Raw genomic sequence first — 12,902 nt, 5'->3', positions numbered from 1 at the left:
CCATAACTCCAGGACAATGTACAAGAGGAGGAGAGGGTGACTACAAATGGGAATAGAAGGGGAATAAGTGAGGAAAGGAGGTGGGGGAGGAGGAGAGGAAGCATGACGTTTATTTATGTGGCAACTTTCAAGAGCATGATGGGACAAATGTTGCAAAAAAAAAGGCAGCAAGAAAGTATGTTGTCTCATTCACTGGCTGAGAACATCTGAGAGTATGAGTTTTTTGGCTCTGGCTTGCAGTCTGTTTTTTTAACTGTTGTTTTTAAGCCATACATCCTCCTACATGGGCAGTCATGTACTCATGGCTAATACAAGATACAAACGAAGCAGCGATACGGTCATGATTAAAAATCTTGCTCAATAGAACACTTCAAAGGATACTTTTGATTCAAAGTGAATCAACAGATGAGTATTTCTAAGCTAAATCAAACTTCATAATTTAAAGTTAAAATGTTTAAAGGTTGTGTTAGTGCTGGTTCTGAAAATAAATTAATTCAGGTTAAAGTTTAATAAAATAGGCTGAACTACTGCAAAAGTTCACCAACAACCGACACCTCTGATTGGACAACTGGTAAAGACAATTTTTGACTTTTGAGTAGGATAAAAAAAGTTTATAAAATATTTTACTTCTGTTCTCTTTTTCTACTGTTAATGTTTTTAAGGTTAAGCTTATTGGCCCAGCCTATCTGACATTTCTGCTTTTTATTATATGCACTACACGCTTGCTGGTATCTTTGGTAAACCAAATCTAAACACAAACAACTCTCTCTAACTGAATGTCAAACTAACCAAACATAATCATCAGCACTTGAGCTTATACATCAACTCAACTAAATGAGTTACCTGCTTTAATACTTTGACATGTTTTAAGGTGAAAATGTTCAGATTCAATAAATAGAAAGAATTGATTCAGATTTGGTTATTGTGGACCCATCCCTAATCAGGACTACTGTTGGCACATCATAACACTGAACGACTTCAATCAAGTTTGAACAGGACGTTTCTAGAGCCACTCAATTGATTAGACATAAAGAAAAAAAAAGAGGAAACCTACGTTAAGGAGTCAATAGCAGATGACCAGAGTGTATTAGATGAACTGATAAACACTCAAAAACACACTCAGACCAGGATGGATTAATATTAGTCTTGAGCCGTCATCCTGTCTCTGGGTTTCAAATCACTTTTCTTCATTTACTGCACTTAGGACACACATGAATTTGCACACAGACATTAAAACCCACACAGTAGTAACACACACACTCCAATCAGGACTTTAAATCAATAGCCAATCTCATTCCTGAACCACAATCCCCCCTATGATTCATTTTCATCAAGCAGATGCATTATGAGGGGGGGTGGGATGGAAGCAACCCATCCAATTTAGCCCCGACACAAGTCGAGTCGTCTGGATCATGACGTCTACTAACTATTAACTGAGGAGACTTTTTCTTATTTTTTTCTTTTTACAGAGAGCGGGCAGTTCAGCCCTCTGAGTATGTTCTTCTTTTATTAAGAGTGGAGAGTGAAAGCCTGCAGGGATCCAGAGAAGCCAGAGGAGGTTCTGGCTCCATTTGATCTGGAGCCGACTGGAGTACAGCAATTCTTCTTGCTGAGGTTTCAACAACTTCAACATCTCTGTGTGTTCGAACCACAACCTCAACTTCACACTGTGAATTTCCGCTGAAGTGTATTCTTTGAGTGGAATCTTCTGACAGCAGTTTTGAGGAGTTATTAAACCAACCTCAGTATGCTTGTTTACATTGTAAATGCTAATGAGCCTCTTATTCAGGGACAGCTTATTTGATGTCGTTGCAGCTCTATTACTTGTTCCATGTCGCAGTGAAAACTCATATTAATGTGCTGACAGCTTATTTTTCATTCAGCCTTATATGCAAGTACATTACTAAGTTACATATTTGCTATTTGGTAAGATATTTAATCATTTAGACATACAATTACACAAGAGATTGCCAAGCAGCAACCTCTGGTGTTAAAAAAATTTTGACTGACATGTGGGTATAGTTGTTTGCCAGGAGGCTCATGGCCCACCTTAACTCCAACGCTTTGCCTGTTAATAGATTGATCAAAGGGTAGTTTCACAAAGAAATTCCAACATGGCCACTGCCATTGATGGGCTTCAAAATGCTTCATCCAACCAATGGAAGACATCACTGAGAATACGTCCAGGTTTTATACTGTCTATGGAAAGAACTGCACCGTACCAATGATGCAAAAAAAGAAAAAAGTACATCTCGGTAACAGTTATTACAGTTAAGTGTTTTAATGTCAATGAAATAACATTTGAAATATTTTTTTTAGAAGAATAATAAACTTTAAAAAAAAAACATGTCTACAGTGTATACTGATAAAGCACTCTTCGTATCTCCCAGGATTTCTCAAAGTGACTGAGTAAATATGTAGATGTGTCATACAGCAATCTCCATTTTTGAGCGTAATCCAAATTGAGAAAATGAATAATTTGTTTTACCTAAATCGACAAAGTAATTGGCAGTTACCCCCCAAAAATTACAATGTCATTATCATAGATCAAATACAAGATGTGCCAAAACAAGTCAATGGATACAGAACAATATCACCTTTTTGTATAAAACCTAATAGGTGTTCTTCTTTTTGTCTAATCAGAAAGTTCTTCATATCCCTCACAGACTACCCTTTCTGATCCTCTTCTGACTGGTGGAGTTCCCCAAGGGTCAATCCTTGGGCCACTCTTTTTGTTTTTGTTCCCTCTGCATACCGCTTGGGCAGCCCAGAGTAAACTGCCTTTCTCTCACTCTCTAACATCTGTTAAACTTGATCAGATGACAATAAAAATATATAAATTGAGTTAGTGTACTGTGTGTGACAGTAATGTTAACAGACTGTGTCTAGTGAGCATAGCATGTATAAACATGGCTTCATCTCCCAACTACTTACAAGAAGACAAATGCTGTATCATTATGCATCTAAATGCCGCAACATACACAGGGCAGAGGGAAAAAGACAGGAGAATGATGCTTAAAGAGAGGAAGAGAAATAGATTGGAAGAGATGAAGGGCGTATGTCAAACAAGAGTGCAGAAAGATGAAATGAGAATGCAAGCAAGATGGAAAGCTGTATGGACAGCGAGAAAAAGAGAGCTGTTGATCAAAGAATGAATGCGTTGGTGTTTGCAACCTTGAGGTGTCTCGTCAATTAAACACACTTTAATAAACGAGGCCAAACCAGATACAAGGGGAAAGAGGAGGATGGAAGATATGGAGGGATACCCGATTATACTGAGCTGTAAAACATCAGCAGGCAGAGGTCACTAAATCCAGCCTGCATCACGTCTTCTTCCTCAGCCTATAAAAACAAATCTCTAAACTACAAAAAGTGGAGGACGGGAAAAAAATAGAAAAGGAGAAACGCAGTTAAAATATAAAAAAGACATAGCCCGGGTCTAACTAGAGTACTCTGTTGCAGAGCCATGGGTGCAGATGACTCGTTGCATATAGGAACATATTAAAATTGAATAGTACGATACTGGCATTTGAGCTTTGGAAAGTCGAGTGTGTTCTCTAATTAAAAACTACCCAAAGGGTCTCCTGCTATGAAACAAGTCATTCTCCTCCTCGCACACACACATATCCATCAACTCACTGTACCCCCCCTCTGCCCCTAGCCTGGTATGAGCTTTTAACGAACTCTGAGAGAAAGCACTGATCAGGGAATAGTCTTTATGGACAATGAGAAAAGAGAGATAATGAGCTTAGCTTCAATATCATCATGCCGTATTTAAGAGGCGACATGCAAAGATGATGAAATTCATAGCTCGTTCAAGGATGTGTGCTATGGGGTTATTAACAACATGTGATATCATTTCAGCTCCAGAGATAATGTAAACTTGTATGCTTGTATGTCGCAATGATGGAATTTAACAGTGAGCATAGTCTACAGTGTGTTGCATTCATATGTGTCTTATAGACTGCCCCATCATTACTAGGGAGGCATGTAAGTACTGTATTGAGGAAAGGAATTGTAGTATCTAGCTGTTCATGTTTAGATTTTGGGATGAAAGATATCCAGCGGATATAAGAATCCTGCTTCAAGGTGAGTCATCATCATCCCAATGTGCCTAAAGTACAGTTATACATCAATATCTATTTTGCAACCAAATCAAGTCCAGTCCTATGTAGAAAATATGATCACTGTTCCCCTGCAAATTAAAAAAATGATGTCACAAAAGATTCTAGTGCGCTTGCGTTTTCAACCTGCTCCACCGATAAACTAAAGCCGAGCCTCTGCAATTAACCAGATCTTTGAATATATCCTGTCCTGAATTATTATTCTATCTGGTTGGGGTGCAGGCACAATGGATTGAAAGTTTTTCCAAATATGATCACAAGACAGAGTACACTGGTACACTTAGAATCTCCGAAATGTATGACTGTGCTGTTTGTAGACATGTTGTCAGCTGGTTAGTTGACAGCAAGTGCTCAATTATTGCAAATATTCTCCTTTAAAGCTACTGGCCATAGCACAACAAATAAGGTTGTAGCAACAAAAACTGTGTATTGAATTAGGGAAGGGTGAATTTGATGAATTAACGGTCATTCTTTAGTACCTTATACATGACAAGCACAGTGTAGGTCACACAAATGCAGAAAAACATAAAAAGGTTACAGCTTGTAAACACAACATTCAAACTAGGACTCTCCTCCTGGGCTCATCGCCACCAAAAGTGCATACCCACTGCAGGACTTTTAGCGTGTACGTTTACTGCCTGTAGCGACACTGCAAGCTACCTGAGAATAGGCCTATTACTGTGAAAAAAAACTGTCAATTGAGCAAGCTAGCGCACGCTAACCGCCTGTCTATGGCACATGCCAGTCCAACAGAAAAGCAGGCCAACTCTGCATCACTGGGTGAAAGCCAACACAAGGTTCACCCTAATTTTGGAACAAGCTTTATCGGCTTGGGCATTTCGCCTCACTGTGATGATATTCTTTTTGTTGCCGCTACGTCGAGTCCAATGAATCAAGCCAGAATTGTATCCACTCCCAAACCCCCCTCTGCGCCTTCATTAACTGGGGTACCAAAACAAACCAAAACGTCAAAATACAGGCAGAGTACAGGTTCTCTGCAAACACAGTCACCACCACACATGTATGGCAGCCCATTAGGGATGAAGTAAAGCTACTAAATGTGTTTTGCTCCTTGAAGCTGATGTCAAAATCATTGGTATGGGGTCACATATTCACACTGTGAATGGAACGATGTTCAGCTGATGCACCGCCGCAATAATGATAGCCTTGCTGTGGAGCTTGACACATAATTAAGTTGGCACCTAAGTGATTTGTGTGCATGTGTTGGCCATTTCTTTTGTTGTGTGTATGCACAGTGAAGTCTGTGGCACTCACTCCACAGGGGGGTTGACGTCCTCAGCTTTTGTCTCAAAGAAGCGCAGCACCTCCTCACTCTGAGAAATCTGTGGAGGGAGTCTCACCAGCGCCTAAATAGAGAGAGAGGCAGAAAGAGAACGATGGACATTAAAAAGACAACAGCCTGCAATTAGTTTTGTTCTTTACTCAAGTGTGTTAAGGCTGCATATTACTGCAATTAAAGGTTGCTCTTTTGTTAACTTTCACACGCTTTTCCTGATTGTGAAAATGTTTATTACATCTGTTATATCTGTGCCTCTGCACTGTTGTTATTTTCAACACAGAGGTTCTTAGAAAGAGTATCCCAATCCCTACAAGATCACACTAAAAAAATAATAAATGAAATTTAAAAAAATTAAGATTTTATATCAACACGTGTAGGTTGGAAGTTGTCAACCTCAACAAAACATAGAATTGTGACCAAACTTTGAAGTAGGACTGCACAATATGAGAAAAAAATATATGCAATGTGCGGTAAAAATGTTTAATGATGTGAAATAAATTGCAAAACAAAAAATAAAGACTGCAAGTAAGCTATAACCAGGGACATTGCAGAGGATTTCAGAGGGACAAAGGGGCAATTTTTCAAATCATTAAATGAATACATGCCCAGAATGACAACTTTTCCGACACTGTTAAATGAACAATAAAATATACACATCTAACACCAAACTTGTGATTTTTTTTTAAAGTCATACATAACAACACGTAGACATTAGGAGCTGTATCTGGAGTTCAGAGTGTGTAGAATGTGTCTTCTAGGTGGTTTCTTTTGTACTGTGGGTCACTGCCAATACAGGTAGAAACTCTTTGCCAGAGCACAGAGTACAGGTAAGGAGAACAGCCAGGGCTTAAACTGCAACGAGGCCACGGCACATCAGGTGTTGCGGTAAAATTAGTAGAATGTTTGACTTTATTTTTACAGTGGGCAATGCTGAGGCAAGCCACACAGCCCCTCATTCGCTTCAAGTTCAACCTTAGATACTAAAAATAATGAAAAACATCCCAACACCAATCCCTGACATCTCACCTTGCAGAAAGTCAGCTAAATATTTGTGGGAAAGATTTATCTCACCTCACCTCCATATTCATCTCATGACAGGTCTCAACAGAAGGATGAATTACTTCAATCGTGACAGGCAATACAAAGATGCTGATTTTGCTTGGTTAGCTAACTATTACTGTGTAGGCAACAAATGAGTCTAATCTTGTAACACATGCCATACTGCGGCTTTGAAAGCATGACAAATTCCAGCTACTATTTTAAAATGCAACAAATAAACGTATTATGTGTTAGACCCTGGTTTGTTTGTACTTGATTTAATGCCGCGTTCCATTTACCTCGGAAGTCGGAACTAGGAATGACGTCACACCCGAGATAACTGCGTTCCAGTTGCAAGTCGGAAAAGCAACATGGACGCGTCCAGGAGTACCTTTGTTTTGTTAGCTAATACGACAACAACACACTACGTGATAGTTTCTGACTGAAAATAATATAAAAAAAACACATCCACAGAGAGAACTTACACGATACCATCGGTATGATTGATTTAATTACACAAAAAGACGACTAAGCTGCTAATAAACTCAACAGTTACAGATTAAACATTCCTTTCAATGCACGTAGCAGCCATATTGGATCTGAACTCGGGCTACTTTTTTTTCTCTGAGTTTCCGAATCGTAATTACGACTTCAGGGGGTGTTCCAGTTCACACTTCCCACTGGGAACTCGGAATTTCACACTTTGTGACTTTATTGGAGAGATAGGACAGTGGATAGAGTCGGAAATCAGGGAGAGACAGAGTGGGGAAAGACGTGAGGGAAATGGGTGATGAAGGGAGGAGTTAAAGTCTTTGTCTTATGGTGCGTTCCAGTTGATCTGGGAAGTGGGAAATTCTGAGTTTAACTCCTTCCTTCATCACTTCCCTCCAAAATAAGATCCTACCAAAAAATGCATTAACTTGAAAGTTAAAAATCTGCATTTTCGGGGCGCTGGTGGTTAAGTGGTTAGTACTTAATATGGAGGCTGTAGTCCCCCAAGCGGGCGGCCCAGGTTCAAATCCGACCTGTGGCCCATTTCCCTCATGTCGTTCCCCACTCTCTCTCTCCCTGATTTCCGACTCTATCCACTGTCCTAGCTCTCCAATAAAGTCACAAAACGCTCCAAAGTAAATCTCAACAACAACAAAAATCAGCATTTTCCATTCTTTGTTACCAACCCCTTATTTGCATTCCTTCATTTGTTCTAACACAACATAATGTTATATTGCTAGCATCAATTATGAACGCTAGCAATAGTTGTTGGTAGCACATTTTAAGCGAGACTCTTCCTTCTGAATAATGTGAACCCTTTCATTACACCCATCAGTATTAAAATCAAAACAAGCAACAGTTGTAGTCATACTTTGGTCACAAACGTGATGTCTGCCTCTGCTTCAGTAACTCACACTGACAAAGTGCACGTGCCTATGCGCGTTTGCACTTGGGCGCATGCATGTACAGAACATTAAGGAGAGAGCATCATGGTGGCCTTCATCGGAAACTTGGGATTTCATCGTCTACGGTATATGATATCATTAAAAGATTATGAGATTCTGAAGAAATCTCTGCTGAACAGCCTATGTTGGGTGGCTGTGATCTATAGGCCGTCAGATGGAGCAGCATGAACAACAGATATGATTCTGTAGTCGATTCCACATTTGTACTAACGGGGTTATATGTTTATTGATAAAGCAAACTACAGTGAAAGAGAGGATCATATGTCTGACTAACCATCCATATTTAATGATTTGTTCACTCTCCACCCGAGGTCTAGCTCATGAACAACACAGAGGTGCCCGACCATGAAGATATGCGACAACATCAGCACAGCGAGGGCTTTTCATTTAAATGAGCACAGTCTGAGGCACCTTCATATTTCATTCATCAGATCTTATATTATTGAAAGAGCCTCGTGGTCGGGATTGAGGACGCCCTATCTTGCCGTGTACTCAACGTTGGCTGGACTCCCACAACCTCTAGAGAGCAGATCCCTGGAGAATACTGGGTAATTACTCTTCCTCTCTGTTGTTTGCCTCATAAACAGGATGCAGGAAGTAAACAGTGCGGCACACTCCAGTGCTGGGCTCGCTATAGCAACCATAAACATTAGAGCGCTCTGGGTTATTTGGGTAATGAGGAAACATGTGCAGAGCAAAAGGATCAGGTTGATTTCAGATGAGTGTAATTGCATTCGTTTCTTAGACTTCTTTTGGTCCCAATTACTGGGTTGACACAGTGGCTAACCTTTCCTAAAACAGGACGACAATAACGGCAAACTAATTGTTTGCAAAGAGATAAATAAGTGCCTTAATTTGACATTAAGCCTCCTAAATTTGGGCTTGAACTAGTGGTCAAAATGTATTCATGATTTCAGGGTTGAGAGTCTTATTTAGCATCTGCCATTTTGATGCTGTCTCAACCAAACTTTCAGTCATAGTTAAAGGTAAAGAGGCGGGCCTTAAGCCCCCTGACAAACAGCTACAGTGTGCCATCTTGCTGTCAGATCAATCACGCCCTTTAATCATGCACAACTCTAACAGGCTCTTTTGAGATGCCAGCCTCAAGTGGACACTCAAGGAACTGCAGTTGTTGCCACTTCCGCTATGGCTTCAATTTTCACAGTTTTTTACCACTTGGTGTTAACTTCTAATGTGATTATTAGAGATGTAACAAATGTCATCAACAGCCTGAAGTAAAGACTGCTGAATAACCATGGTCAGTAAAAAGCCAAAAAGCAGACATTTCACCTTTTTTTTATAATAAGTTGGGGATCTTTCTTGCATCATTTTTTGTTGTAATACCCAAACATAACCACGCCAAATATAATCCCAATATCAGGAAAGCTAATTTTAAAGTCAAGGCATTATATTTCCAATTTGGATGGACACTTTGATTAAGGGGATTCCTTTTTTGACCTTGCAGCTTAAGAGAGACAGGAAACAAATTTGGAACGAGAGAGTGAAATAGACGTGCATTAAAGGAGACGATTTTTCCTGGAGGGAGGAAACCTGCGACTTGTGAGTGGAGGACTGTACAGTAGACTCTGTCTGCATATAGAGCTCCTCCCATTCGGACCATCTAAACCAGAGCTCCTGAAACAGTTTCTTCAATATTTTGAGATGCTTATTTTTATGTACATCATTTATTTTATTTTATGTTTACAAGACACTTAAAGGGTTTTTACGTGGCTTTAAAGCAACCTGTCCCTCTGCTTGTGTGGATTTTTGCCTCGATGAAGGAAGAAAGGAAGGAAGGAAGTATGAAGGGCATGACAGAGGAAAGGGCCTGTATCCGGGATAAATAAAAAAACTAATTAGATAGAGAACAGGAAGTGATAAGTTGAGTCTCCCTTGAACTTGGGATGACTTTAAGGCTCTCAGGGTTTTCTCTTTATTTCTATTTAGGACTGGAGAAGAACTTTATTTCTAAGTGTAACAAATGAGGGGATAAGGTCGTTGAGAGTGAGCCTTTGAAACGAGGCCCACTCAAATTCTCTTTCATGCAGCGCAGTGACTCAAAAAAAGTTTGGTTGCACAACTAGGTCGCCCCACTTCTCTGACTGTGGCACACATAAAATAAACAACTCTCAATTGTAGGAAGAGTTCTTCACCAAGCAGAGTCCGTCAGAGCCTCAGAAAAGTCCAGTGTCAGAGCACATTAGTGACTCTTCAGAAGCCTCCAAGAGCTAAGACACAGAGGTCTTCACTGTAACCACTCTGAAACTTTAAGCATTTTTTAAGCATGTGAAAGGACAGTCTGAGGGGTGACTTTTGACCCCCTCACAGATGGAGGGGGGAGGGTTGGTTGTTCCCAAGAGTCAGATGAGGAACTGAAGGATGTTTACCCTGCAGTAGTCGTCGATGAAACGCAGTCGCTTCATGGCCACGTCTCGCACATGGCTTCTCCGGAACAGGATTTTGCCTGGAGAGGAAGAAAAAAGAGGAAAGAGAGGAGATTAGAAATGTGGGAGAGGACGGATAGGGTGAAGGAAAAGGCAAGCTTGTTTTAAAATGAACCTTCCAGAAACAAAGCAAATCAAAGTGCGTTGAAATTAAAAAAAAAAGATATGCAGACACTCTTTTCCTCAACAAACAACAACTTTGAGCTTATCTGACATTATAGCCTGCACCATGTGAAAACCCAATCCCACCAGGAGATGTCAGTAATGTACACTGGTGATACTAAAGCCATCTTTGTCCCACAGTCGAGGCCCCCAGCTGTCCTCCTATATGGATTCCGTGACCTCTGCCTGCGACACGGCTTTTAGGATTCATATACACGTGGGTCATGAAGTTTTCCTCTCATCCTCTCATCCCACCCATGGGGAACATAAAAGGACCCCCTGACGATCAAATGTATGCACTGACATCCTGTGCAGGAAGTGTAAAATGATGAGAGTGGTTATTGCGTAATCAGCTCATCTACAGGCTCTATTTCAAGAGTTCTACTTTTACCCTGGAATAAAAATAACTATTAATTTACATATTACATGAACATTTTACTCAAGCAATGACTTATTCATTTTTAGACCATCAGGGATTTCTGACAAGTACAAGTCTGCATCACATGAGCTGCTGAAAACCAGATCATTTAAAATAAATGTGCAAAATGTAATCGTTAGACCAGATTAAAAGTGCAGAAGTTCAGCTGGTTGTCTTTTATGTAGAACAGCTATCTATAAGAAATGTGGGAAGTATTGAAGGAGTCATAAAGGCTGCAACTAACTTTATTTTTCATTCGTTACAAACTGGGGACACTGCAAGATGCATTCATAAAGCTTAGATAATTACTTCTTCAAGACAGCTTGTTTTTGTCCAAACAGGAAAACAGAAAAAGATTTTGTTTTCAGTTAAAACTGCGAAAAAAATTACAATATATTTCTGTAATATTGAATCTTAAGTTTAAAAAAATAATAATAATCAAGGCCCTCCCTGCCTCTCTGTGGTGCACAGCAGGGGCAGAGAACTGCTGACCCCTTCTTGACTTCCAGCAGACAAACCTGAGTCATTCATGTCTGCAATAAAAACATTACTAACATTATATCTGTTTCAAAATTTGCAAAAGCAAAGAAAGTTAAAAGGTGTGTGTCAGAAAAAGTATGGAAAAATAACACCAATTTGATTTATTCCTCTGATCTGACATGACAGCGTCTTAACATGAGGTCCCAGTGCGAGGGGTTGGGTTTCAGCTGTGGTGCAAATGTAATTTATTTGCGCTTAATTACTGAGCATGAAATACAACAGATCGTTTTTTGTTTGGCTCCTTCAAGTCTAAAAGCAAACAACAGGATATGTTGCGTGCTACACCTGCAGAAGCTCTTTACCTGAAGCTGCTGTTCATGAATTAGATCACTGGCTAGACCATCATAGACATAAGTGTAAGTGTATGATGAAAATAATGCCGCGGTTGCTGCAGGAGGCCACTGTCATTTCAAAGTCATGGCTGAGTAACTTCCTTTAGAATGTGAGCCAACATGCCATGGATCATTTAAAAGACCTGGCTCGAATGTGTTGAGGAGAAATGTTTTCATTAAAATGACAAATCACTTGAATATTGTAAAGAAGACTGAAGGTCGATTCCAAAAGTGGGATTTTCTATTTTGAGTGGCAAAAAATGTAAGTTTATGGCCCATCCTCGTCTGAAATATCATCCTGTAGTTTAATGCATTCCATGAGTCTCACGCAAGCAAGGGCAAGAGGAGTTTATCCTCAAATAAACATCCTCACAAACAAACACAGACAGTCAATAATGTTTGCATCTGGTGCCTCTGGCTTCAGAGATAAGAGGTATGTGGACATTTGGCTGGGTTCCAAATAGTTTTTGTTTGTATGTGTGTGTGTGTGTGTGTGTGTGTGTGTGTGTGTGTGTGTGTGTGTGTGTGTGTGTGAGAGAGAGACATCATGAGCAAACACACAGGGGAGGAGGATGAGGAGGAGGATGAAGAAGAGGAGGAGGGCTTCAGGTGAGATAGAGAATGTACAGTGTTGTTTGCAGGGTTAGAGATGAGTGTGTGTAATAATAAACAACACTTAACAAACAGACTTTGGACAAATGAATCTAGAGGAATCTGCATGACCAGCATACAAGTGTACAGAGACACACACACACACACATTCCAGACATGGGTGTGATTAGCAGAATCACTGTCAGCCCTCCTGCCCTGGACTCTGAACTGCCACAAACACCCTCATCGATCACTGCCACACTGCACTGTAGGTCGGCATGAGCCTGAATGTCAGGAGACGACTTACAGCAGGAGAGACGAGCATGTGTGTGGCGCGACTCCAATCAATGTTAGGACACACACACACACACACACACACACACACACACACACACACACACACACACACACACACACACACGGTATGTATATCCGTGCTTATCAAATTAATAAGCACATGAAAAACAATCTCAGTTCTAAAAGTCAAACTGATTCA

The 12,902-nt window shown here is 40.2% G+C and overlaps 1 protein-coding gene across 2 annotated transcripts in view; it reads right to left on the bottom strand.

Moving 5' to 3' along the window:
- sh3pxd2aa (SH3 and PX domains 2Aa) overlaps positions 1–12,902 on the bottom strand; it is a 126,881-nt gene that overhangs the window by 73,282 nt on the left and 40,697 nt on the right. For both annotated transcript variants that reach the window (XM_065966599.1, XM_029278305.2), the window contains exons 4-5: positions 10,307–10,383; positions 5,400–5,491 (exon numbers count right to left, since the gene is read on the bottom strand). In XM_065966599.1, coding sequence (XP_065822671.1) covers positions 5,400–5,491; positions 10,307–10,383 — 169 coding nt within the window. The remainder of the gene's footprint in view (positions 1–5,399; positions 5,492–10,306; positions 10,384–12,902) is intronic.

This window comes from Labrus bergylta, chromosome 1 (genome assembly GCF_963930695.1).
Source record: "Labrus bergylta chromosome 1, fLabBer1.1, whole genome shotgun sequence".
NCBI classification, from domain to species: Eukaryota; Metazoa; Chordata; class Actinopteri; order Labriformes; family Labridae; genus Labrus; species Labrus bergylta.
This window is presented reverse-complemented; position numbering and strand designations above follow the sequence as displayed.